This window comes from Neoarthrinium moseri (genome assembly GCF_022829205.1).
Source record: "Neoarthrinium moseri strain CBS 164.80 chromosome Unknown scaffold3_Wmoseri_CBS_16480, whole genome shotgun sequence".
Lineage (NCBI taxonomy): Eukaryota > Fungi > Ascomycota > Sordariomycetes > Amphisphaeriales > Apiosporaceae > Neoarthrinium > Neoarthrinium moseri.
The window spans coordinates 170,386-197,493 of record NW_026055117.1 but is presented as its reverse complement, the minus strand read 5'-3'; the positions used below and the strand labels follow the sequence as shown (position 1 = coordinate 197,493).

The following is a 27,108-nucleotide window of genomic DNA, read 5'->3' as shown; positions in this document are numbered from 1 at the left end:
CCGTCCATCTGTTTACTTCCTCTCTTTTCCCGTTTTCCAATTACATAAGATTCCAATGGCTAGTGTGCGGACATTCAGATCGCTGGCGACACCTGCGCGGCAGGCAATTGCGTCGTCCAAGCGGAGGGCATCGCTGCTCCCCGCGCTGCAGGTCCGCGCCCACTCCTCTAAGCATCCCAAGGGCTTCGAGCCGCCCACCCAGGCCGACCTGACTGAACTGCGCGAGAGGGTTCAGGAATTCACACGCCGCGAGATCTCCGAGGAGGTCGCGTCACACACGGACAAGAGCAATGCCTTCCCCAATGACATGTGGCCCAAGCTGGGCGAGGCCGGGTTCCTGGGCATGACAGCCGACGAGGACTACGGTGGTCTTGCTATGGGCTACCAGGCGCACTGCATAGTCCTGGAGGAGATATCCCGGGCCAGCGGGTCGATCGGTCTAAGCTACGCAGCCCACTCACAGCTCTGCGTCAACCAGATCCAGTTGAACGGCACGCCCGAGCAGAAAGACAAGTACCTGCCCGGCCTGATTGCCGGGACCAGCATTGGCGCTCTCGCCATGTCCGAGTCAGGCGCTGGCAGCGATGTCGTGAGCATGCGCACCACGGCCAAGGCAGTCGATGGTGGGTATGTCATCAATGGCACCAAGATGTGGATCACGAATGGTCCTGATGCGGATGTCATCGTGGTGTATGCAAAGACCGAGCCCGACAAGGCCTCCAAGGGGATTACTGCCTTCCTCGTTGAGACAAAGTCCAAGGGCTTTAGCTGTGCGAGGAAGCTGGACAAGATGGGGATGCGCGGCAGCAATACTGGTGAGCTCGCGTTCGAGGATGTCTTTGTTCCCGAGGAGAATGTCCTGGGAAAGATCAACGGGGGCGTCCGCGTACTCATGGAGGGCCTCGACCTTGAGCGTCTGGTTCTCAGCGCCGGACCCCTGGGCATCATGCAGGCGGCCCTCGATGTTGCTCTGCCTTTTACCCACCAGCGGAAGCAGTTTGGCCAGCCGATCGCGCAAAACCAATTTGTGCAAGGAAAGCTTGCGGACATGTATACTAAACTTCAGGCATCAAGAGCGTACACGTATGGTACAGCAAAGGCAGTCGATGAGGAAGGCATCATCAAGACGCAAGACTGCGCAGGAGCCATTTTATATGCTGCAGAGAGAGCGACGGAATCTACATTGGATTGCATCCAGCTTTTGGGAGGCATGGGCTACGTGGAGGAGATGCCAGCCTCGAGGCTTTTGAGAGAGTAAGTCACGTTCTTTGCCCCCTCCTCACACAGTATACTCATTTCACATAGTGCCAAACTGTACGAGATTGGTGCAGGAACGTCAGAGATCCGACGGATGGTTATTGGCAGAGCATTTAACAAGGAATATGCCAATGCCTAGTTGATACTTTCGACATAGTATTGCATTGTCAGGCGTTTTGTGAGGGATTCGTAGCGTTTTTCATGTTGCGATCGAGTATACATGGCTTTGGTTTCAAAATGGGAAAAATGTATCCACTTTGGAACACTTAAAACGAACAAATCTTGATGAGTTGATACAGACCATTCACCCTGGGCAGAATACCTATGGAGTGGGCCGCGATGCTAAATTAGTTGATTACACGTGCCCAACCATTACGCCTGATTCCCACCCCAAGGCCGAGTCAAGTGAAGTTAACTCAAGTCAAGTGTTTGACCTTGACAAGCTTCGGCGTGTGCATAGGTGCAAGTAGGGCCCACTGATGGATTTAGAAAGCCTGAAGAGTCTTATGCGTTTTGTGGTCCTCCGAGTATACGGTGGCGTATCGGTTCCATAACTATCACGAGATGAAAACCAAGAGCGAGTCACGCAGAGAGCAGGTACTGACACAGAGCTGGCAGTAAGCGAGCACTCTGAGATTGGGCTCCGGGAACAGACCAAACGCCCAGCTGTTTGACCTGCAAGGTGACTTGACTTTTCGGGTTGTCTTGCCAGCTTGCCAAACTCCCTGCTCCCAGGAACCACGTTCGCAGGTCTGGACACCCAGCGGCCAGTTCACCCCTTGCCTTGGCACTTGCCCTCACCGACACCGGGTTGGCCAGCCGGCCTGAAACTATCGTGACCTCGCGAGCCCGTATTGGCAGTTGCAGGGTCCGATCGCCGGATTCCTCGCGGCAACACAGCTCCGCCCAGGGTCTAGATCAGCAAGCGATCAGGTCAATCAGCACTGAATCAGTCCAGCCCCAGGCGGCCATCCCACTGTAAATGTCTGCGGCGGGTGGGGGCTTTCCGGCCGTGCCGCCCTATTGCTCCCCACATGTGCTGCGCTGGGCGCTCGTATTGGCCCGCGGGGCCGTGCAGCTGGGTCGCGCCCAACGTCAGGGTGTTGCCCCCCGGGGTCCCAGTGGGCCCCCTGGGCCCCCCACCAGAGCTGAGCTTCCCAACTTCTGGGCTGCCAGTGTCCCAAGCTCCAGAAAGAAAGGAGGGGCAATTTCCAGCCGACCCTGTGACCTACAGGGAGCTTGGCTGCTCAGGAGCTGCCCTGAGTTGCACTTGGAGAGTTCGCCCAAAGATCGTGACTTTTTTTTCTGGGACTCGGTAGAAATCTGCAAATACTTGCCTCCCGTCTCAACTTTTTAAGACGGGGTGCCATCCTGCCACATCGTGATCTGCCATTCTGAGTGACTGTAATTTTTCATTGAAACATCGTCAAGCAGTGTGAGCAAAGTCGAGGTTCACAGCTGTCCGTTTCCCTCCCATCGATCAGCAGAGCTCCCAGCTTGCACCTACGTCATTCCCACTGAAGCTCCAGAGCTCTTCGTAGCTCACTACCTACCTAGGTACTTCAGGGCGCCCCCCAAAGTCCCTCCTCACCACTCCTTCGTGGTTTCTCACTCAATTGCACCTCAAATTGAAATCTACGCCTCACGATGCTGTCCAGAACATTCCTGAGAACTTCGGCACGAGCTCTGCGCTCAGCAGCTCCCCGAGCGGCCGTTCCTGCTTCATACCTGCACACTTCGCGGAACCCACAACAAGACAAGAAGGCAAACCCTGGATCTTACGCACGAACCGATGATTCTATCACTGTCGAATACCCCGAGGACCATGAGCTGCCGTCTAGTACACCAGTCACTGGTCGTGGCGGTCAGCACATGAAGCGGACACTGGCCTCGTTCTCGCTTGAGGGCAAGGTCGGTGTTGTCACTGGAGGTGCAAGAGGCCTCGGCCTGGTCATGGGCCAGGGCATGGTCATTTCGGGCGCCAACTTGGCCATCGTGGATATGAACAGTGAGTAACTTTGCCCCCTTTCATTTGCGCCCAATTGGTCGGGTCAAAGGTATACGGAATTTGAATGAAGATGTTGGAACATACACTTCACTGATTTCACCTTTACCGCCCAACCCGTTTTCCCCAGGTTGGACTGCTGCCCCTCGTAGATTTTGTATGCCCGCCTGTGTTGGAGCCCCTTGAGCGCACCGCATCACTAGAAGGATGGAAGGTAACCCCTTTCCTCCGCTGAACAGAAGAAGAGGCCGAGAAGCAGGCTGCCGAGCTGGTCGAGGTTTTCCGCAGGGAGAACCCGGGCTCGGCGCGTGTGCCCAAGGTCACGGCTCACTACGCCGATGTCTCCGATGCGGATAGTGTCCAGTCCTGCATCGAGGATGTCATCCGGGAGCATGGAAAGATCGACAACCTGGTGACCAGCGCCGGCTTCACCGAGAACTACAAGGCCATCGACTACCCGATCGACCGTATGCGTAAGCTGTGGGCTGTCAACGTTGACGGCACCTACCTGTTCGCTACTACCGTTGCAAAGCACCTGATGGCGCGCAAGGCTCCTGGCAGCATGGTCTTCATTGGAAGCATGAGTGGTGCCATTGTCAATGTGCCCCAGCCTCAAGCGTGAGTTTTAGACCGGTGCTGTGCGCTTTAATGGAATCGGTTGCTGACAATTCCACCTGTAGACCATACAACGGCGCCAAGGCTGCCGTCCGTCACCTGGCTTCGTCACTGGCTGTTGAATGGGCACAAGCAGGCATCAGAGTCAACTGCATATCTCCCGGTTACATGTTGACCGCTCTGTAAGTGGCAATACCCACGTGTAAATACCCCCTTGTCGAAATCGGCCATCTAACACAATTATCAACAGAACCGAGAAGATCCTGGACGACAACCCGGACCTAAAGAGACAGTGGACCTCGCTTATTCCTCAAGGAAAGATGGGCCAGCCGGTCGACTTGATGGGCCCCGTGACCTTCCTCCTCTCAGACGCCTCGCAGTACGTGACTGGCGCTGACTTGCGCGTCGATGGTGGATACACTGTTACGTAAAGCTGCTATCGCGTACTCAAGTGGTTTTATCGTACAACGGGGAGACAAAAGGGTGCATTTTAAGTTTGGCTCAGTCAGGGACTGCAGTATAAAATTGGTGTTTTATGGGCAAAGCGGAAAGGTCATAGAGCTTGAGGCCGGCAGGGAGAAATGTGCGTCATAATTTACATGCTATATTCATCTACACCCGAATGCTTTGTGCGACCATGTTCCCCGGCAGTTCGTTGTTGTCATCATATCAGGAACGTACCAAACTGGGACCCACAATGTGATTATGGCATTGCAAACTTGGGTGAAATTATGGCGAATGACTTTGCCGAGCTTGCGAATCTCGAACACTCGCTTACAGCCGTTTCGAATGTCTTTCACTTCGACCAGGTAGACAACAGAGCAACAATATTCCGCTGTACTGCGGATGCATGTCTTGGATCTGAGCCTCCTCATCACGCGGTAATTCACCGTCCTTCCTGTATTCCCGGCCGGGCTCGACGCCTCTCAGCCCAGCTTATAGGGTAGTCCGCATGCTGCGAGACTGCTACGTGTAAAAGGGCTGAAGGCGGGTGCGCCACGGGCGAAAGATAAACCCAAGCCACGAGAACCCTGCAGGAGCGGCACAGCGGCCGGATGCAAATCGATTATGTATAGTGCATATATCTGACCTGTCATGTTACACGGGGCGCGATGGGGGTCTGCTGACGTTACACGGCAGGAGGGCATACGAAAAGAAAGAATAAAAAATAAGAAAAAAAGGCAATATCTTGACATGACTCGATCAAAGACAATAGGCGCCCCGTCACGGAAGCGTCGTTCGGCGGCTCTGGCCCGCTCACGGCGGCCGTCCACCCCACCCGTGCGCAATCCACTACACGTATTGCCGTGTACCCGGCGCCCGGGGAGGCGGGGGGTATGCCGTGTTGGTGTGGACGGGTCTGATGTTGCATACACATCGGATCAACGCGTTATACTATGACCGTTGGATACCGATGCGAGTGAGCCACCGTGTGAGGTTGTGTTCGTGGAGAGGATGGAGAAGCAGAGAGAAAGAGTGTGTGTGTGTATATGAATGAGCGAGTGACAATATGCGAGCTCGCTGGCGTAAGCACGATACATAGAGCAATCGCTTCCGCCCTTAGACACTCGAATAAGGCGCATTGAATGAGACTATCTATGATGTCGACGACTCTCGACAGCACAGATCGCTTATGAGGAAAGCAACATGAGTCTCACACCGTGCGTCAGCACCTGTCATGTGGGGTCAGCAACGCACGAACACTCTCTGGGTGTAATTTTTTTTTTCCTTGGTTGCTTTTTTTCATCGGAGTCAGCTCCGTCATACTACCCTCAAGATGCAAGATGCAAGATGCAGTCATCAAATGTACGGTCGTCACAGGCCAGGTGGGGGGGAGGGAGATGATAAGAGGAAGGAAGGAAGAGGAACCAAGAAAGAAAGAAAGTATATCAGGACTGACAAAGAAATAAGAAGACTTATTTTGGGTTTTCTCTCTGCATATATACGCATATATCGCACGCTGTCAGCTTATAGGGTCGTGCAGATTAGCTAACCGAAAAACGACACGCGTGGTTGGCGTGGTCACGTTGGGCGATCCGGGGATCGGGTAGGCTTGCAAGCTTTCTTGCTCGTCCCCCGGCAGCCGGGGTGGTGTCTGTTGCGGACGGGGGGGCGGACGTGGACGTGGGCGTGGGGGTTCCTCTTCTTTTCCCTGGTTCGTCGTTCCTGTTTCTCGAAATCTGTGGGAGTGGGATGTCCCTATGCAATGCCAGGGTAGCACCGCATAAGGTCGGTGTACTGTTGTAGTTACAACCTGTACGGAGCCCTTCTGGAACTGACGTGAGAGAGGGACGCGCACGGGACGGGCGGGCGGCGGCCGCGGCGCTTGTGAGGTGATCGGCGACAAGTGTATACCCACTCCACGTGCGCGCGGGCGGGTGGTGTCATGGGCTGCGTTGATGCGCGGGCGGGCATAGACGACGGGGTCCGTAGAGGAACGTCGTGATACACCACCTACCGCTTCTCGTGGGAGTTTGGGGCAAGCACATACATTGCATACACACACACTCTCTCTCTCTCTCTTGCTTACCGATAGTTTGGAAATGCAACGTCCACGCCTCCTGTCTGCCTGTACATGCACCTGAATATAAATTTTGGTTTACGAAAGGCCCCCCAGCCCCTGTGTGAAACCTTGTCTCCAATCCGGCCACCGAGTGATCGGGGAGTATAGCCTTGCGTAGATGCTACGGCCGGAGTGTTATCCTGGACCCGTTGCTGCCAGAAAGGGTACCACGTATAATTGATAGCACTGTCGGAGAACCCCGAGCACGGGAATAGCCATGTAACAGTATGCCAAGTCTCGGTGGCGGCTTGCAGCGGCATTTTCATGTGAGAACCCCTAACTACGCAGCAGAAGTCGTCGATCTCAGGGGTCTCTCGGCTCTATGAAGTCTAGGCTCTTCGGAACCGGGGTCTGTCTGCTCAGGTGCCACAAATTTTTGGGCGCCGTAGCGGAGCTTTGGAGACTGCACATGTGTGATGGATGGACACAGCCCTGGGGAGTAACAGGGTGAAATGTCAAGCTAGTTACATGTGAAGCACCTTGCTGATTCCGAAACACAGCAGGCCTTGACATCTCCTCATACCGAGTCCAGACCTCCGATCACGGTTTAGATTCCGCGGTTCCCTGTCATGGTCCTCTGCGCGGGTAGGGCCAGTTTCTTTTTGTTTGGGCAAGTCCATGTATTTGCGCGCCACGGGCGACACCTAGACTACTATTACATGCCATGCGGCTTTTCGAATGTTTTCCGGAGATATCCATATTGAAGGCCCATAAAAGTGTTTTCTTCGCAACCTCCGCCAACGCCGGCGCCATTGCAGTGCTGCACGTCCTGGAAATGCTTTAAGAAACAAAAGAACAAAAAAAGTAGTAAACGCCATCTAGTCCTGTAGTAGGTACTCCACATCAACTAGGATTTTTCGCAAAACAGCGCTGTAGTAAAATCCGATCGGGTTCGCTGTCTTTATGCAACATAGTAATGACAAATGTACAAGCTGGTAATAACAAACAACTCATCGTCGGGGCTTCTTCTCCCCCTGGCGTTCGAGAAGTAATGTGAGCTGGCTCTTTGATCGGCCAAGCGGGACTGCTGGAGATTTGCTAGGAGCAGTGGGTGTCAGCGTGACTGTAGACCCAGATCGGCGCAGACCCATCTCTGGTGAATCTTGTTGCTCATGTATAGCGCTTGCAACGGCTCTGGCCGGGGCGTTGTCGTCGAATTCAATGATAGTTCCCTGGGCGGCAACATTAGAGGTCGTCGCTGTACTTGTTGATGTAAGACCTTGTGGAGGGACTCTCCGCGGATTCTTCATTTCTCCACCTCGGAAAGACCCGACATCAGACCGAGAACGAGCCATACTCGGTGGTACAGGCTCTGGCCGTATACGCTCCTGGGCATCGCTCCGTCTGTGAGGTGCCCAGACCTCATCCCTGGCACCGCTCACGGCGTGCAACGGCTCCTTTCCCTTCTCACGTGGCGCGGCGTTGGGCGACCCCCTCGGTGGCGTGATGTTTCGTTCACTGTCAAGAACCACGGCCGGCCGATCCGACGTGCTGGTAGCTTGGGTGCTAGTCGGTCGCGGAGGAGTCGGTTGAGCAGCAGCAACCTTTCCCGCCGGGCGTTTCCCGGCAGCTTTGGCACTTTGACTTCCATCGCTATCGCGAGATTTACTAGTGTTCCGTTGATGTGGCTTCTCGGCGATTGGAGATACAGGTCGTTGCGATCCAGAAAATCTCGTGGTCAACGAAGGGCGTTCTTCTCGAGATCCAACTTCTGACCCAGTTGCCGAAGATTGAGAGCTTTGGCGTCTAGGCATAGCCGGTCTCCTTTTTGACGACGACGATGCTACAAAGGCCTTCTTCTTCGGAACGCTGAGAGATGATTTCTTCTGCTTCTCTTTGGCAGGGGCACTGTTGCTTGTGCGTTTCCCAGCATCATCCTCCCTACCCGCAGCACTGGTCGACGAGTCTGCTGAACTTTCTTTCTCATCGTCCTCTGCTTCTGACTGATGAGGTGATACGAAACGAGCAGTAGGTCGGGGCCCGGATGTAGAGGGACCTCTAGGCTTCTTCAGGATAGGATGCGCTGGAGGAGGTTTAGACGAAGAGGATTGAATGGGTCTCATTGACCCCGTCATTTCCAGGGGGTTGTCATCATCATGCTGCTGGGAGTCAGGTTGATGCCCCTTGGATGATGGAACAGCACTCTTATCCGCCGTAGACTAAACCTATGTTAGTTTTCATATACCTTTTGTTTGGATATGGTCAAGCATACAGGAGACGATGGACCTTCATATCGGTTGGGTGGGCCCTTCAAACGGACGAATGTTGGACCATTCGATATGTGCTCAAAGAGCCTAGCAAGCGTCGCTCCAGAGAGAGACCGTCTGTCGCTACCCAAGACATGCCACCAGAAGTTTTCAAGGCGGCTGGCAGTGGGATCTTTTAATTTGCCAAAAGTAGTGGTATAAACTGGCGCGAGATTAGTTTAATGAAGACGTGAACGACAGCTACCGGAGGACAATACCGTGCCAATATTCGTAGATCTTCTCCGGGGGGACGACAGGATAGGCGGCTACCTCCTTATAGACACGATCGATGTTGAAAACAATGCCCTTCGGCAAGATCATAGGTGGAGGCTCCATTACGTCCCGTAGACCCGACCAGGTTCGTGTCGATCCTAGTTAACGTAACAATTCAATGCTTGGGTCTTGGGACTGGCGACTCATAGCTGGAAACGTGTTGCGCAGGCAGATGGTAACTTCCGTGAGGCGACAGACCAGCGCAAGCCGGGCTTTTGAGCTACCGCTGTAATTATTTTAATGTCAGTTTTATAGAGATTTCGTGCTCCACCGAACCGAAATGTCAACGGGACGGGAACGAAAGTCCAGGGTTTGAGTTGACAATGCTGTGCTCGCAGCGAAAAGAAGGTGCTGCCCACTGATCATGACAAAAGACGACCGTGTTGTTCAACAATTGCCGAATGCGCCGAAGACGATGAGGACGACAACTGAGCCCGAGTCTATACTATCTTGGTCCAAGAGCAGTATGCGCCGGCAGGTTGAGGACCACTTTTAATGGTGATGGCCTTATGTCATGAAGCACATGCAGAGAGAGTGCAGTGCTGAGATCCGGAAGAGAAGAGCGCTAGAGGTTATCCCGTTTGCCCAGCGTCCTGGCTTATGGTGACACGTCAAAGGCCCTGGCTGGGAGAGAACCTAAGTGATTCGTTCTTTTCCGGCGCCCTTGCAAGTGGCAGACTAAGCAAGCAACGAGGCCTGCTAGAATGGAAGGGACAACGCCGAAGACGTCACACCCGAGACACTGGACAGGTTTGTCCTCGACGTCTGCTAGCCCGCAAAAGTGGCGGCCCGACTCTAGGGATGAGACGAGATCGGATGGAGCTGATTGCGTGGAGGCGGGCAGCAGACGGCGGGATTTGGAAATGCAGCAAAGTGATCCCGATGCCACAAGCAGACAGGCGGGCAAGCAAGCATGGACGAGCTCCTACCAGATTGGAGGAAGACAAGGACGAATGGATGGAATAGACAGGCAGCAAGAGAAGGTAACCTAATAAGGCTCGAATGGGAGAAGCATGCGGTGTCTAGCCCACTTGGCTGACAACGGGGGGTTTATCAAAACAAAGACTCCATTGGAGCAGAAAACGGGCCGTGGTTGGACATTGGGGCTCGCCGCACGAAAGTACTGTGTAGTGTAGTGCAGTCCTTGCCGCGGACGTGTGGTCGTATGTAGGTTAGGTATGTATGTATGTATTATGTATGTATGTAAGTTGTGTGTGGGCAGGAAGTTGGAGGTCGGCTGTGACCTGAGGGGATGACCTGAACGATTGTACGGCCAAGCAGAGTTTTAGGCACTACGAGCCCACGTCTCCGCTAAAAGCAGGCTCCGCAGTAGCGGGCTGCGGATGCGGATACCACTTTCGGACCATGCGAGGGCGCTAAATGGGGCCCAGACACCCAGGACACTGCCTGTGTACCGCTCTGTTCGCTGCAGCCGGGGGTGGGCTACCAGGCACACACACACCCAGGGCTGGGTCCGGGGCACAATCATCAGCGTCCACTTGCGTAGGTATGGCCGCCAGATGGGGCCGTCCTTGGTGCGTGTCTGTGCCTGTGAATAATCATGGACAGAGGGCCCCTTGGGAGCCCATTGCGACCCGATGCGGGCACATTGCGAAACCGTTCGTGAGCCTGTGAGCCTGTGAGCCTGTGCCCATCGTGGTCGGCAGAGCTCGCCATCTTGCGCACGTTGTTTGCCCGTGGCTAAGAGTGGTCCGTCGGCTTTGACTTTACAGGCATGGCTGGGTCAGGAGGCCCCTAACAAAGACAGACAGGTCCTCCTCAGGGACTCCCGGGGTACTGTATGAAGTTTGCCCGTGTTCTAAATGCTTGGCGAGGTCCAAGGGAATGGCTGATCTCCTCAACCCCATGACCTATAAATACAGTGATCCTTGCTCGCCTGCTAGCCCAGTCAATTTCACCTCGTCGTTGGGTTCTCTGCTCTAATCTACCAGCTAATTGTTTCTTCTCCCACCAGTCTGCCGGCGATCAGTGCTCCGGCGGCCCAAGAGATGTCGGGGTGTTCAGGCTCAGCTACCCAAGAAGATCGTGGTCGCTTTCCGACAAGACCACAGTGCAGACAAATGGACGGCGTTCGCCGCGAGTCTGTAAGGTGCTACTGAAAATTGGACGGCCTTCCGGGGCAAGGTCCTCGGTTATCGCCATATTCAATAGTCGCCGCTCGGCGCAAAACGGTGGAAGACGGAAGGAGCCATGAGGTCACTCAGGGAGACGCTGTCCCCCAAAGATGTTCAGTTGACTCTTGAATGGTGACTCCCGCAGCTTGACCTGCCCACTCCGGGAACGTGGCTATCCTCCATCAAGATTCGCTCCGAGAGAGTGCGAAGCGTGTGCTCTGATACCCGGGGGACAGCCAGGGGGCCCACGAGATAGCTGGCCCCCATGTCAACCGTAGGGGTGTCAATGAATTTGCCGTGTTCTAGAATACTTCCTGGTTCCTGGGCAGACATGGGTCTTTCTTGAGTAGGCTTTGGCGCCGGTGCTTCTTAAGCCGCACAACCTAATCTGCGTCCAGATTGCTTCGCCAAAAAAGCCATGTTAAGGGATCTCTCCAGAGAGAGAAAGACGACAAGGAACTATTACTTCCCTGAACTTGACCCGTCTACGTGTTATCGATGCCTTCTTGAAACCCTTCGTGAGCGCAATGACTCGCGGCCGTTCACCCCAGGCGGCGATCAGAGACACGCAGTTTGGACCAAAAGGTCCTCATAGCTGATAGTTCTAGATGGTCAGCCTCCTCTGGAAACCAGCCAGACAATAAAGTTGAGTTTGATATTCCGTGACACGCCTCCTCCAACGTCTTTGCTGCAAGATCCAAGACAAGGCGCATAAAAGTCCAGCAGACGTATCAGTTAGCTGGCTTTGGTCTCAGATAGGACTTGAGAACTTCGGAACTACTAGAAAATTTGAGGAACTAGTCATCAGACCTCGGGTTCCTGTAGTCTTGCCCACTACCACAGTATCTGAGTACCTAGGTAGGTATACAGGCATCAACATACGCTGCATGTAGTTCCATGGCCCAAGTGTGCTTGCGCGAAAAAGAAACAAGCCGTGCGTCGCGGTTGGATGCGAATCGGCATTTTCGCTGGTCAGATTGGTCGTACACAATCCTCCAGGGCATTGATTAGCTTCACCGCTAATGCAGAGTGAATTCTAGAAAGACCACGGGATCAATCGTGAGCTTTTCGGCCGCTGTGAATAGAGATATCTGAGCAGCGAGCTGCCGCCAGGGGTTCCCGCAGGCATTAGTCCATGTCTGGGGTAAGCGGCAGGGGAGGCAGTGCTAGCCGACGGCTCAATGGAGCATCTTGTTCGCTTTTCGCACTTGGTATGACATGGCAAGGCTTGAGCCGAGGCGTTGAGAATTGCTTTGCTCTTCCGGTCCAATTGTTCATCTGGAATCCCTAGCCAGATTGTTTCTCGAAGCCCGGTGTCAGATCCTGTGATCTACACTTTGCGGGGTGTTGTAAGTCGTGTGACCTCTTTTAATTACAGCGATGTTCAGTCACAGCGGCCAATCACCGCTCGAGAAGGGAACTTAACGCAACTCGGAAACCACAATAGGCAAGCAGCGAAAGTCCTTCGGCCGGTCAAGAGGATAGACACTTGCTAGCCTTGGCAATATTGAACAGTATGCATTGGTGGCTGTTGATCGGGTGCCGTTCGGGTTGCATGGGAATGACACGACCGGCTTGACTCGAGAGCTCTTCTAGAAGGCAAGTCAAATCCATGGATTACATACCCAGGCCCATGCACAACTTCCCCGCCTCCTCACCCGGAATCCTTCACCGACAAACAGACAGAACTTATTGAGTTGGACATCTTTCATGGTCGAGCAAATAAACCCCAACTTCTGTGGGATATGGTCACACCGATATCTGCACTTGGCTAGTGGAGCTCTCCATACGTCACTAGAGCGCATCAAGTTCCCTTCAAGCTTTGACGAGTCCTTTCTCCACGACAGGCTCTGAGGGTTTGAATACTCGCTTGTCCAATGCCGAGCTTAGGTTGCGTGATACTGGAGAAGTCTCGTGACGAGATTGATAAGATATTATGTTCAACCCCCACTGTGCTGTCATAGATATTGCTGACAGTCATATGTTAAGAAGCCAAAGGTTCGGGGGTCGCCAGCAATCTGAATTGTGTTGCGCCCATTTTGATTCGCCTTTGAAGCTTCCTGATCCGGAAACATGCCCTTCCACATTCAGGAGGCTAATCGCGTTTCTCACAAGAGCACCTGAGACGATTGAAGACATCGGCTCCCATCCCAAGGGGCACACCATGGATCTGCGCCTGCGCAGGCCAGAGTCGATAACGTAAGGGGAACCAAGCGGTCTAGTCGTTGGCCCACCCCACGTATGTATAATAATGCAGTCATACATATGTCAACACTGCCTTGCTAACTCCTGCCGTGGGCCTCCTAATGGGGGTGTTGTGAGTTGTCGAGAATTGAAGTGCAACGTCGTTGCATCAATCTTCAATGCGCCCCGTGCGTCTGACATATTCCCTGCAGGTACACTACGTCTCGAGTATCGGGAACCGTAAGACAAACCCTTGCAGCCCACCATCCCCCGGATACCGGTGAGCGGATTGTCGGGGAAGGTTTCCTCACTTCTCAAGTCAGATCCTTTTTCAGAGGAGGACGCTACTTGCGGGCCGGCCCCTTGTCTGATCATTCCCATTCGCTTAAGCAACCCTCGCGCACTTTTGCTGAATTAAGCCGTCGTAGAGCCCAGCAGAAGCACTCTGCTTGGTGTCAGCGGCCCTTTCGGGGTGTGCCCGTATTTCAGTGGGTTCCGGCCGTTAGCCTGCCGGTCGGTGGAGCAAACTGGAAATTATCCGGGCAGGGTAACGCCCGGAACCGCCAGTCTTTTCGCCGGAGTCCAGTTGGTGGTGTTACACGAACACACTGGCACAAGTGACCTATCCGTCAAGGGCAGTGAATATCCAGTGAGATTGACCCGGAAACCAATACCAGACAGCGCCGTAGTTGCAAGTGTTCAAGGCAATCAATGCCGCTCCTGTCAGATTTAGTAACGCTTGCACTGTATTAGCTTTCAGGCGCCAGCTATGACGTGCATCTATGTTGCAACTGCAATACTGAAGTGTTCCTGAGTTCTGAACTGGGAAAACATACCAAACTTGAACTCGTGGTGATTTAGTATAAATAACGACGTGATTGACATGTATTGGCAGCGACGGCATAGGCAGCGGCTATCGATGTATATCCGACGGGGGTCCATGAAAGTAACGGAGGGTGATTACTGAAGGACACTCTGTATAATCTTGCGAAAGGACTCTTCATATACTCGGAAGCGATGAATGCATCCTCATACAACAACGATGCGGACGTGGACATTTTCAGTTCGACGTGTATCATTAGAACTCGATTCACTACTTAGACCATGGTAGACCCATTCTCAGTCAAAGTAGGTCAATTGTTACCTTAAGATCTGGTAGAGGAAGTACTGGTCAAGCACTCTCACAGTACCTTCTGGCGCGCGATGCGAGGGTATTGATGGAGATCATGAGAGCTGCTGTTTTGGAATGGGTCAAACGGGATGCCCCATACGTCCAAGACCTTGTCGTAACTTTCGTATTCCATACCATGAGGCATAATAAGACGAACCTATGATCAAAGCTAATATCCTCAAGTTTTGCAAGCTGAAACGGGCTACAAATGTAGCGGAAATCGCAAGCTATAGCTATTAGCTGCACATTCCGGGCGCCGTTGCAGCTAGATTATATTATGGATCCGGACTATTGAGAGTTCACCGGTGAAAAACCTACTGATGCGTCTTTAAACTAATGCTCTTATCATAATTATCTGCCTTCGGGACTAATCGTTCATAGAAGCAGAGGAAGAAGCTTTCTAAACAATGACGCTTACTTGCGTGGGAACGCCACCGCACGTGTTGCCGCCTATATTCCAAACACTCATCGCTGACTTGGCCAAAATCGCTACCTTGAATAAGTGTTGAAGCGTAGATCATCATCGAGGTTGACAATACCTGCTACACACTTGAGGGCTATCCATAGCCTGACGAATACAAAGGGGTGGTGGTGGGGTTCAAGGTGGTAAGCTGAGCGGAAATAGCATTGTTGGGTTATAAAGGAGCATACTTCTATAGATATTCTCTCTCATTCCTCGACCTTGATTGAATGGGGGGGTTTTCAAAAAAGTTCGACCATATCTACCCAACCCAGGTATCAAAGGCGGCGTGCTGCCCACTGTATGCCCCTTACGACATGCCCAAGGAAATGATCGTCATCCCATGCTTTGCTAAAGTGCCCCAAAGATGTGTAGAATGATCTGAATCCTCCATTTTCCTGACACCAGGCTAATGGGTGGTCATCCCCCATCGCTCCTCCTTTGTAGCAAGCCTCATCGATGCTCATGAGAACGTGAACCTTGCCGCGCGGGTTGCTTCTAAAATTGTACCATTCATCGAACCACTCCCATTTTGTGGGCAAGCCCTTCGTTATGACATGGTCAGTGTCTTCGATTTTCACTATGCCATCCTGAGGATCCGGATGCTCCGTGAAGACAGCGCCGACTGCACCACAGTACCAAGTATTGGATTTCATTCCCGACGAGGCGCAATGAATACCCACAAGACCGCCACCATTCTGAGTCCAGTCTTTCAGTGCAGCAACCTGGGAATCGTCGAGAAAGTCTCCGCTTGTTTGCAGAAGAACCACTACAGTGTATTTCTTTAGGTCCGAGGTATTAATCAAAGATGCATCCTCCGAAGCGTCAACAGAAAAAGACCCCGATGTAGAGGCGTACCGAGTTAAGGCCTCGATACCTGCGGGGATGGATTCATGACGATAGGCTGCCGTCTTGCTGAAGACTAGTATTCTGAAGGACGTTGATGATTCCATAGCGGCTGCCCAATCAATGCCCTCTGCAAACTGACGTTTGACAGTCGAATCCTGGAGCTTTCGATTACAGGCCTATGCTCCCAAATTTGAGAAACCCAGCCGAGATATGATCCCAAGATGGTCAAGAATGATTGTTTTATGGTCGGATGGCCTGTATGGTAGATATACACTTTTTCTGGCCCAGTTTTATGTGCAGTCTGAGTTCAAGAATGCTGCAAGGCGGGGCTGACTTGATAGAAAACCCGCCAGTCGGAGCAATAATATCTCGGTGAGGGGTTGGCTGTCATCATTTCAACTTCCTGCATAGCGGGCAGGGGTGTTCTACACAACACTCGGGCATCAAAGAACCGGACATGGCACGATACAATCTGGAAAATCTGCTATAACCATGGAATCATCTACCCGAAAGCTTGAGCTTTGTCATTGTACATAGTAAACACGTTGATACAGGCTACATTAGAGCCAGCGATGAAAGGTCAGAATCAATACTGGATGAACCCATGTGTCCTCAGAGGTCATGGACCAGTTCCATCCTCTTCGAACAATGGTTGTGGTAAGCAATAGAGTAATCAAAACATAATACACGCCTACATGGATCCAGCGCTATTGCGCAACGCAATGTTTTTACGTAAAAGAAACAGAAAGCCAAGAATACCCATTGCGTTTTCGCAAGGTGACTCTCTAACGTGTCCCCCTGAATTCTGAACTGAAGTCTGCACTGTAGACACTCATCATGCACCGAGTCGTGGAAATCTCTACTCAGCGAATTCCATCGCTGTTTAGACGAGACCGTGCATACCAAAGTGTCCATAGCCCATCATCTACATAATGAAATGCAATCTCTTACAAACTCAACGAGTGTGTTTTATGTTCACATCCAGAGTCATGGTAGCCAAGTATTGATAAAGCGGTATAGTCCAGGAAATTTGCATTGTTTATGCTAAGCCATTATATCCAGAATCTGCCAAGATGAAGGTCCAATGCTATGCCGTTACGTACACACCCAAGAAACGCAATATAAACCCAAATCGTTAAAACTCGCCGGTTACAAGGCAAAGGCGGCAGCCAGGACGAGCGCAGCGACGCTGAAGCCAGCGGTTTTGGCAGAGCCGGCAGTGGCAGGCGTGGTGCTGGCAACCGGGTAGACGGTAGCCGAGGTCTTGACGGTGACGGGCGACGAGCTCTTGGAGACGGTGCCGGAGGCGGCAACGGTGCTGTTCGACTTGCCAGTCGGGTACAGAGGAGCGGTCAGGGTGGTGAACGCGGCGGACGAAGCGCCGACGGGGTAAGAGGGCACGGCGGTAGCCTTGGTAGCCGAGCTCACGGCACCGCCAGCAGGGTATGTAGCGGCGCTGCCAGCAGGGCTAGTCTTAGCAGTCTCGGAACCAGAGCCGGCAGGGTAAGTGGCGGCACCGCCAGCAGGGCTGGTCTTGGCGGTCTCAGAGCCGGAGCCGGCAGGGTAGGTAGCGGCGCTGCCAGCGGGCTTAGTGTTGCCAGTCGCCTCAGAAACGGGGCAGACAGTGGTCGAAACGGCGATGACCTGGGTAGTGACGGAGCCGACGGGGCAGTCAGTGACGGTAGCAGGGCAGGCGGTGACGGTCGCAACGCGGGTGCTATAGATGGTCGACGTGGTCATGGGGACGTTAGTAGGCGTCTGAACGGCGGTAACGGGGCAGACCTGAGAAGCGGAGTTGTTAGTATCCAAAAGGGGTAAATTACTGAAGGTGTACGCGTGGAACTTACGGTAGTGTACAACGGAATGACCTCGGTGACGACGGAACCAGAAGCAGGGCACTTAGTGACGGTAGGTGCGCAAGAGGTGACCGTGTACGAGATGGTAGTGTAGACGGTGGAGGTGGTGTACTCGGCAGAGCTGGTGGTCACGGGTCCAGTGGCGGAGGCAGAGCCAGTGGCAGACACCGAGCCAGTCACAGACACAGAGCCAGTGGCAGAAGCGGTGGAGACGCTGTACGAGCCAGTCTCCTCATCCTCGTCGCAGGAGTCCTCCTCAGAGCTGGTGGAGGCGGAGGCAGTGGCGGAAGCGCTGGCAGTGTTGGAGGCAGAGGCAGCCGAGCTGGTGATGGCGTAGGAGCTGCTGGTAACGGCGACACTGGAAGTCGACGAGACAGAGTAGGAACTCGAGGTGTCATCATCATCGGTGCAAGTGTCCTCCTCCTCGGAGCTGGTGGAGCTGACGCTGTACGAAGAGACGGACGAGGACTGGCTGACAGAAGCCGACGAGGTGATGGTCGAGCTGGAGCTCTCGGTGGCGCTGACGGAGTAGCTGGAGCTCTCAGTGCTGCTCTCGGTGGCGGAGCTCGAGGAACTGGTCTCGGAGACGGTGGAGGAGCTAGTAACAGTGGCAGAGCTGGAAGTGCTGCTCTCAGAGGCGGAGCTGGTAGTTGCGGCAGAGCTAGAGGTGGTGCTGACAGTCGATGAGGTGGCCGAGCTGCTGGACGAGGTGGTGGACGAGGAGACGGAGCTTGACGAAGAAGTGGTGGTCTCGCCGTAGTGAACAGCGGAAGCACATGCCTCGTAGTAAGGCTTGTTGTTCAGGGTCGTGTCCTTGTTGGTGGCGGAAGTGTAGGCATCCCACACCATCATACCGCCGAACTGACTGGAGTAGTCGCTGTTTCTGCACTTGGAGACAAGGTTGGAGAGATCTGCAGGCGCAACGTAGTCTGACTTGCTCTTGTCAGCCAGGAGACCGACAAGAATCTTGGCGTCCTTGTTGGCAGTTGTGCTCAGGAACTGAGCCCACTGGTCAAAGTTGAACTTGGCACCAGTGTTGCAGAGTTCGCCGTTGTTGTAGTACTGGATCTGGATGAGGTCGAACTTGGCCTGCTGCAGGATCTGCTTGGTGTAGTTGTACTCGTCCTCCAGAGGGCACTGGGGTGCTGTGGAGAAGATCATGTCACAAACTCCATCAGCCGAGGTGCTCAGCTCCCGAAGAGTCTTGATCAATGTAATGTATGGTCCTTGTCCGCTAGCTGTAGATAAGACGTCAGGCCTGAGTACCAAAGCATGGATCCGGCTATGGCTATAGGGGTCAACTCACTCAACACCTCCTCGAGGTCAAGGTCGAATCCGTCAACGTAGTTCTCGTAAAGCACGCCACCTGACCAGTAGTCGAAAGGACGAGGGCCCTCGTAGCCATCCTGCTTCTTTCCGTAGGCCTTGTACAGCGTTTTGGCAAACCACACAGCAGTGTCGTCATCCGGCAGAGTGTATGTACCGAAATCCTTGGCGCCGCCAAGGGAAAGAAGGATCTTCTTGCCCTTGCTGTGGCAATATTTGATACTGTCACCAATGGTGTCACAAGCGTCCTGGAGATCGGTGGTGACGGTGTCGCCATTGTCATCCTTGTAGCTGTAGGTGTGGTCCCAGCAGTGAGCGGCGAAGTTGGAACCAGGATACTCGCCGACCTTCTGAGGGAACTTATTAATGAAGGAGAGTGTGAGATAGTCGATGCTAGAATTGTCGCAGAAGTCTCTGAGCTTGTCCGTCTGCCCCGATTGGCCCTGTTTTCTGTTAATTACACACACTTATACCTCGGACAGGCTTGACTGACCCAGTAGACGTTGACCTCCGCCTGGTGGGCAAGGGCTGGGGAAGCTGCCAAAGCAGCAGCAACGATTGACTTGCGGAAATGCATTCTGAAATTAATACCGATGGATTATAAATTATTCCGTATATGCGGGAATGATTGGAATGTGGCCGAGGCCGTAGAGAGTGTATAGATCAGCTGGATCAACGAAAGGACGCAAACCAAAAGGCTGCAACGGCTGGCAATTCAGACCGTTTCTTGTCTACTTGACGGATGGGATGAGAAGTAGAGAGAAGAGCAAACCACTCGTGAGCATGCTGCTGAGGAAATAAGAACCCTTCTTCCATGCTGGGCCACGCAAGCGCGAAAAGGAGTAAGCCTCCCCCATACCCACCAAGCAAATGAGATGCCATACCCAGCTCGCTGGTCGACGATACTTAGGAGTACCAGGCCTTCTGCGCCGCGAGGCGGCGTTACGGCCCTGTCTCCAACGCCATGGCTGCCTCGAATAATCCGCTACTCTAAGTCGAAGCCGGCGTAGTTACGATGGTGGACCAGTAGACCGCCGCTGGAGATACCAGGATCACGGATCCAGCCCGCATAGGAAACACGCCACAAGTCAATATTGGGCAAGTAATGCGTTAGGAACAGGTTTAGCGCAGATCCTGGCAGAGGCTCGCGGCGCCTCAGCAGCTTTTCGGGCATTATTCATTGGTTGGCTGAATTGGCTCATGGGCCCGACTTCTCAGCCCATCGCAACCCCCCTGCATGCTTTTGCAGGCGTTGCTGGTGATCAGAGCTAGCCGATAGCTAGGATTATTTCGGCTAGGGGTCCGGCCCATTGGCCGCGCGGTCTGGAGCTGGCGGGGTGTTGATCTCTTGCCAATTTCGCAATTTGTGCGACGGTTCTGGATGTGAATGGAGAAGCTTGTTCGATGGAGAAAACTTTGAAGAGGGCAATGATCACCCCTAAAAACAACGACATGTCAGCCAGTCTATCAGATGTCGTCGATCTTCACAGGCGCCAACCGATATAGTCCTGCTATCATGAGAGCGACTTGTCTGCGCTGCAAATCATCTTCTCTTCGTCAGAACACAGGTTTCTTTTGCTTCAGCTCTCAAATGACAGCCTCTCGGGGCGCTATTTCTGACTCAGGGCCCGAGTCGGCTAGTCATTCGGCCGTTCTGCACCACCGTTCGAGCGCTAAACCTGCAAAAGGTCCCCTCCGCGCGGGTGGGACCTCGGCGTTCCCCATCGTCGGACCACTCTTCCCGTCCAATTTCTGTAGGGCTTTCCTGGTCACTGTGACCCTTCGGGCCCTTAGGTTATGGTGATGAAAGACCAGGCATTCTGAAGGAGCGGGTGGCCGGTAACCTTCTTGTCAAAGGGGCGGCAACTGTTTCAATACGCTGATGGCAACTTCATTGGATGCACTAAGGGATAAAATTGCTGGATGCGCCCCCGTAAGAAGCGCTTTCAGCTTGGTTAAACAATTCGTGAAGCGCCAATATGAAGTAGCAGTATGTACTTTTTCGCGACCTGAGATCACACTAAAGCTCGCGTGGCTGCCTGCTAGGAAATGAACACTTACAAGGCGCTTTGTTTAGAAGCGCGATCTACCAGCGGTTTCTCTGGGGAGTCACGTCCACCTCACCGTAGTCTGCTTGGACAGTCGAAATGAGATGCAGGCTAGACCACTCAGACGTTGTCATTCTACGACGACGGTATGCGACTTTGCGGGACTATATTTAACGCACGGGAGCGGCACAGGTTTGGACAGGGAGCCCTGATCACGGGTCAAAAGCCAGTTTCGGGCCTAGCTTCACGACCGCCTACAAGTCGTCGGACTCACCCGCTTGGTGCAGGTCAAACACCCAAACGTAGGACGAGGAGACTAGATACGTACTGGTAAAATGACGGCTCAGGTAGATCAGGTGTCTGTCAAGTCGAAGTTCTGCTTTGTACCTGGCCTGTGGGACACTAGTTTTGGATAGATGATCCTATACGCCTCATAACCTCGGCCGACATCTTGCTCCGAGTGATAGTAAGGTCGAAATCCCATGAGGACATAAAAACCTTGACGACAGTTTTGCCCTGGCGGAGGGGGAGGGAGAGAATGACATAAAGGCACTTCTGGCCTCAACATACCACCGCAAGGAATATTCGCGCAGGGTTTATCATATGCAAACTCCTTTCCAGTCCTCGGCTTGTATAACCCCGGTACAACGGATCGGGCTTTATTGGAACCACTCATGTATGTAACAGGCCCGGTACATCTCGCCTTGCAGATCATTTCGCTCGGAGATTTCAATCTATTTTCATATCATATCATCTACGCAGTATCTAGGAGGACCACTTCAGCCTCCACTTCGCCTACGCTCTCAACTGACAGTTTATCTCCGGCTCGCACATCATCGATGAAAGCTCCGTCGCCTTCGTTCAAAACATCGTCCCGACCATCCAGTCTAACTTTCGCCTTGCCGCCCTTGGTCATTGGCAAGTGCACATAAACCTTTCGTTTGTTGCTCTCGGTCGCCTTGGCCCCGACGATCCACTCAAATTTCTCCTTTGGTGCAATGATTCCAGCTGCCATGACGAAATCCGCATGGATAGGAATAGTCTCAGCAATGGTAGGCTCAGCAGTCTTCTCTTGTTCTGCTGTCGCGTCCGGGCCTCCCTTCAGGGGACTCAGGATAGGGACGAACTGCTTCCTCTTTGCCTCCTCGTCAAAGTGACGGGTGTGGTATCTCGGCGTCAATCCGCGCTTCCATGGGATAGCCCAGATTTGCAGGAAGTGGACAGTGTCCTTGTGGTGCTCGTTGAACTCGGAGTGGGCAATGCCGGTCCCGCCAGTGGTGAACTGGACGTCTCCACGGTGCATGCGGTAGAACTTGTCAGACTGGCCGCCCTCGGCGCCCTTCTGCAACATGCTGTCGCGGTGGGTGAGCTCGCCGGACAGGATGTAGCTGAAGATCTCAAAGTCGCGGTGCGGATGAGTAGGAAACCCAGAGTTGGACTTGACCCGATCCTCGTTCAACACCCGCAAAGCACCGAAATGCGTAAAGTTTGGGTTGTACCAGTCGGCGAACGAGAAGGAATGGTAAGTGTTCAGCCAACCATGATCCGAGTGGCCCCGGGTACCCGACCGATGGGGCGTGATCTTGGCGTGAGAGAGAGTCTTCGACATTATGTTCTTGACCGTGTTCATAGACGTTGTCGGGGCCTCGCTTGGTGGACTTGGGGTTCTTGTCTCTGAGGACTCAGAGTCGCCGTTAACTAAAGCCTCAGGGGACTTGAAGATTGAATGCAACCAGCTGCTTTTGGAAATCGACTCAACAGAGTACTCAATCAAGGGTGAGTTGTACAACAGCAATGCGATTGAAATGGCGCAGATGGACGACCACAGAATGAAGCGAGTCATATATAGAGGCTCAGATTTATTTCTGGAAGCAGCGATAAAGTATTGAAACTCAAATGACTGATGATTGGAAAAGCTGACTTAATGGGGGAGTCAGTCGTTACAATGCGTCCCTTTGTATACCCTTTCCTCATGGTGTTGAAGATTTCTACCATTGACGAGTCTTGCTTATGAGAGCTTAGCTGATGCTGATTGAGAAAGCCGAGGCCCACACGGATGGGCCTGGGCATTAGGAGAAAGCAGGGATGACTAAGGAGATGCATATCATTGGTGCGCGCGAGGTGATTGGTCTGGCACCACGAGCCCAGACATTACAAAGATTGAAGCTCCAGGACCAACAGGTATTCGTCGCCCGTTCACCGCGCCTTTGAGGACAATGACAAGGTCCTGATCGACTCGACGTCTAGTCAAGCTTGTATAGTCGCAAATTATAGCGGCCATGCGCTGGGAAAGGTGCGGAGTTGGTAGGATTTGGTCTGCGGAACTAAGACTGGACTCTGATGGGCGATATCGGCTTCCCTCGGCATCCCCTGCCGGGCTCTTCAGGAACAGATGCTAAACCGCCTATCCCTCATGCTCCGGTGCAAACGGCCTCATGTTTGCATTTTCATTGACTTATAGCCAAGCCAGTCTATAGATAAATGGCCATGTAATTGGCAAAAGAGGGAGAAAGCCTCCGTGCTCGCCGTTGGCGACCGAGATATGCGGTGCAACTCGCCGGATAAGGACGGTTTGCCCAGGGCCAGCTACCTGTACCGGAAAAAGCTGTCTGCCGCTGAGGCCAATCAGAGATACCCGCTGACTCCGAATTTTCTCAACCTCACGCCCTCCACTTTTTTTTTTTTCCTACTTGAAGCCGCCGGTCCCAAGTCGAAGATCTACCAGACTCAAGGCTAGAAGGCACCATGTCGGCATCGCGCTCCCACCGTCCCTCCCGCTGTAGTGCTTTTGCACTCTCCTCACAAGGCGTGATCTTCATGTTCGACGTAGGACCTTGAGGCCTTCCAATCGCCTGTACCAGACCCCGCCAGTTTTTTTTTCTTCGGTGCCCCTCCAACCCCGAAGTCTATCTCTTATCCTTATCGTTGAGGCTCGAAATTTCACTTCGAACCGCGTGGAAAAGGAAAAGCACCTTTGCGCCGCCCTCAACCCTTCGTTCCTGACAGTATTGCTGTTTAGACCACAGACAAATTCAGCGCATAGTATCAGCCATGTGAGTTTATTGCATGTCTCTTCTGTATTGCTTCCAAGACCTGGAACCCACTAGGGTATTTTGGGACCCCTCGCCCCGCGCCTCTACAGCAATGTGAGAGGTTTGCATCTGACACGAATTGAGTGATCCATGGAGCACTCTCCTCGTCGCAATGCCTGTTCCCGTTTGCCTCCTTCTGCCCTGCCATTACATGCATGCACCATTCCCTCTTCCAGGTAGCACCCCTCTGCTAGTTTCATGATGAGCTCTTTTATAAATGTTCGACTGCCTAGAATTATGCTGCGGAGAACTATTAAACACTCTGATCCAACTGGCCTTTCGTCCTTTGATTTATAGCATATCCCTGTTCGGCGGGCCGGTGCTAACGATCATCCCATCTAGTCTCGAGAATGTGTGGTATCCTGGGTTTGATTCTGGGCCACATCGGCGACGACCCCAACGTCCCGTGCAGAGCCGCCAGCGAACTGCACAATGCGCTCTACTTCCTCCAGCACCGAGGGCAGGATGCCTGTGGCATAGCAACATGTGCGGCCGGCGGTCGGATATATCAGTGCAAAGGCAACGGAATGGCCGCCGATGTCTTCAAGTCTAGCGGCTCTCGGGTCCAGGACTTGCCTGGCTCCATGGCCATTGGGCATCTCCGGTACCCGACAGCGGGCACGAGCTCGTCTGCTGAGGCCCAGCCTTTCTATGTCAATTCACCCTACGGCATTGTGTTCGCTCACAACGGCAACCTTATCAATGCGCCGGAGTTGAAGGAGTATCTCGACAAGGAGGCACACAGACACATCAACACGGACAGCGACAGTGAGCTGATGCTCAACATCTTTGCAAACGAGCTCAACGAGACCGGCAAGGCTCGAGTCAACTATGAGGACATATTCAACGCCATTGCGCGCATGTATAAGCGCTGCAAGGGAGGTTGGGCCTGCACAGCCATGATCGCTGGTTATGGCCTCGTAGCTTTCAGAGACTCGAATGGTATCAGACCATTGATCATGGGTCAACGGCCGTCGGAGACTCTTCCTGGAGCGACAGACTACATGCTTGCGTCTGAGTCTATAGCGTTGCGGCAGCTCGGATTCACCAACATGCGCGACATCAGGCCTGGCGAGGCCGTCTTCCTCGGCAAGAGTCGGGCACCAGTCTTCCGCCAGGTTGAAGAACCGAAATCGTACAGCCCCGATATCTTTGAATACGTCTATTTTGCCCGTCCGGATACGACGATCGACGGGATCAATGTCTTCAAGAGTAGGCAACAGATGGGCTACAAGCTTGCCGATAAGATACGCAAGATTCTTGGAGATGAAGGCGTCAAGGAGATCGACGCTGTCATTCCCATCCCAGAAACCGCAAATACATCAGCAGCTTCCGTTGCTGAGAGTCTAGGAAAGCCCTACAGCCAAGGTCAGTCATATCTTCTCGTTGTCTGGCGGTTCGGGAATTACATCCCCATGTCGCACAGCTCCACACCTTGATATCTGACCCAGCAGTACTGACCCAATACACCAGGCTTTGTTAAGAACCGTTACGTCTTCCGTACATTTATCATGCCCGGCCAAAGTCAACGACAGAAGGGAGTTAGGAGGAAGCTCAGTGCCATTGAGTCCGAGTTTGAGGGCCGATGCGTGCTGTTGGTTGACGATAGCATTGTTCGGGGTACCACCAGCAAGGAAATTGTCGTCATGGCAAGAGAAGCTGGCGCGCGAAAGGTTATTTTCGCCAGCTGCGCCCCTCCCATCACTCACCCTCACATCTACGGCATCGACCTGGCATCACCGAACGAGTTGTTGGCATCGGACCGGGATCGTTTTGCTATTGCCAAAATCATTGACGCTGATGAGGTCGTGTACCAAGACCTCTCGGATTTGAAGGCTGCGTGCGCCGAGTGCTCACCAGAGCATGGCCCGAAAGAATTCGAAGTTGGAGTATTCTGTGGTAGCTATGTCACGCCAGTACCGGATGGCTACTTTGAGCATCTGGTCGAGCTGAGAGGGAAGAAGCCCAAGACTGCGGCGGCGCTTCCCAATGCAACGCCTCAACCGATTGCAAGCAGCGGCCCAACACTGACTGGTGCATCGACAAATGGAGAATCTGGGCAAAGCTTGGAGCAGCTAAGGGGCACAGTTGCCTCTCCTGTCCAAAGGGAAGACATCAGTCTTCACAACGTAGCTCTGGACTCGGACAGGAGATAGAGCTTCCAAAAGGAGTCGTGGGCGGGGTTAGACAAATGTTTACACTAGACAGGCATCAGTGCATAGACAATGGATGAATAGTTGACCCAATCCCGGGACCTTATTTACTGTTTCAACGCCCATTCTATGGGATGTGATGTTTGTGCGTATGCCTGTTGGTCACTCTTGTCTAGTGTAACATTTCCCGCAAACAGTTTTCAGGGGCCACGAAGCGGTCCATGTGAACGACTGTTGCTGTCGTCCTAGGGTGTTTGGCCAGACTTCAACATTTGACGTCTCAGCTCCTTATGTTTCATACCTCGCAACATAGCATGCGCTCACCTAACAATATGTGTGTCCCATGAAGTATGAAATGTTGGATAATTTCAGAAGCTACTTGGCTCCTGAACTGAACCATCCTCAGTAACAGCATAGTTGCCGCCAATCAACTAGAAGTCACAGAGAATATTGCTGATTTGGTGCATCGTGATGTAGGTCAGCTGGTGTACGATGATATCGGTAGTGTTTAGTGTAAGGCCCCAAACGATGCAAATAAGAAGTACATGCGACCCCTCTGTATCACTTGATGGGATAAATAATGAGGCCAGATTATTATGGTACTGGTATCTTGATGTGAGAAAGCCTTTCGCGTTTGTAGTCTTCAAAGGCAGAGATGCATTGCCCCATATGACGGCCAACTCCATCTGGGCAGCTTCCTCCTTCCACCCATAGCTCTGTTCCTTCCTGATACGTGCACACGTTCTCCTTCGAGCATTCACTTAGGTGGATAGAACATTTACCTGCTTCGGAAAATATTCACTTCTTCTGACGGGAGCCTTACTTTAAAAGGCCTCACCACCGATGATATCCCAGCGGAGCTCAAATAGGCCACA

General features: G+C 53.1%; 7 protein-coding genes across 7 annotated transcripts; 3 read left to right on the top strand and 4 right to left on the bottom strand.

The window, feature by feature from the left end:
- Positions 1-55: 55 nt before the first annotated feature.
- Positions 56-1,396, top strand: JN550_001446 (uncharacterized protein; the record flags this gene model as incomplete). The annotated part of the gene is made up of 2 exons (XM_049312631.1): positions 56-1,254; positions 1,306-1,396. The coding sequence occupies 2 exons, from the start codon at positions 56-58 to the stop codon at positions 1,394-1,396; spliced, it is 1,290 nt and encodes a 429-aa protein (XP_049176297.1).
- A 1,508-nt stretch (positions 1,397-2,904) lies between these two features.
- Positions 2,905-4,308, top strand: JN550_001445 (uncharacterized protein; the record flags this gene model as incomplete). Its single annotated transcript, XM_049312630.1, has 4 exons — positions 2,905-3,265; positions 3,502-3,880; positions 3,943-4,059; positions 4,128-4,308. The coding sequence occupies 4 exons, from the start codon at positions 2,905-2,907 to the stop codon at positions 4,306-4,308; spliced, it is 1,038 nt and encodes a 345-aa protein (XP_049176296.1).
- A 3,082-nt stretch (positions 4,309-7,390) lies between these two features.
- JN550_001444 (uncharacterized protein) lies at positions 7,391-9,022 on the bottom strand (the record flags this gene model as incomplete). Its single annotated transcript, XM_049312629.1, has 3 exons — positions 7,391-8,599; positions 8,653-8,849; positions 8,905-9,022. 3 exons carry the CDS (start codon positions 9,020-9,022, stop codon positions 7,391-7,393), a joined length of 1,524 nt encoding a protein of 507 aa, XP_049176295.1.
- Positions 9,023-15,187: 6,165 nt separating this feature from the next.
- JN550_001443 (uncharacterized protein) lies at positions 15,188-15,862 on the bottom strand (the record flags this gene model as incomplete). The annotated part of the gene is made up of 1 exon (XM_049312628.1): positions 15,188-15,862. One exon carries the CDS (start codon positions 15,860-15,862, stop codon positions 15,188-15,190), a length of 675 nt encoding a protein of 224 aa, XP_049176294.1.
- A 1,045-nt stretch (positions 15,863-16,907) lies between these two features.
- Positions 16,908-19,517, bottom strand: JN550_001442 (uncharacterized protein; the record flags this gene model as incomplete). The annotated part of the gene is made up of 4 exons (XM_049312627.1): positions 16,908-17,540; positions 17,606-18,852; positions 18,921-19,383; positions 19,434-19,517. 4 exons carry the CDS (start codon positions 19,515-19,517, stop codon positions 16,908-16,910), a joined length of 2,427 nt encoding a protein of 808 aa, XP_049176293.1.
- Positions 19,518-21,742: 2,225 nt separating this feature from the next.
- Positions 21,743-22,597, bottom strand: JN550_001441 (uncharacterized protein; the record flags this gene model as incomplete). Its single annotated transcript, XM_049312625.1, has 1 exon — positions 21,743-22,597. One exon carries the CDS (start codon positions 22,595-22,597, stop codon positions 21,743-21,745), a length of 855 nt encoding a protein of 284 aa, XP_049176292.1.
- A 1,833-nt stretch (positions 22,598-24,430) lies between these two features.
- Positions 24,431-26,236, top strand: JN550_001440 (uncharacterized protein; the record flags this gene model as incomplete). The annotated part of the gene is made up of 2 exons (XM_049312624.1): positions 24,431-25,448; positions 25,554-26,236. The coding sequence occupies 2 exons, from the start codon at positions 24,431-24,433 to the stop codon at positions 26,234-26,236; spliced, it is 1,701 nt and encodes a 566-aa protein (XP_049176291.1).
- Between the last annotated feature and the right edge of the window lie 872 nt (positions 26,237-27,108).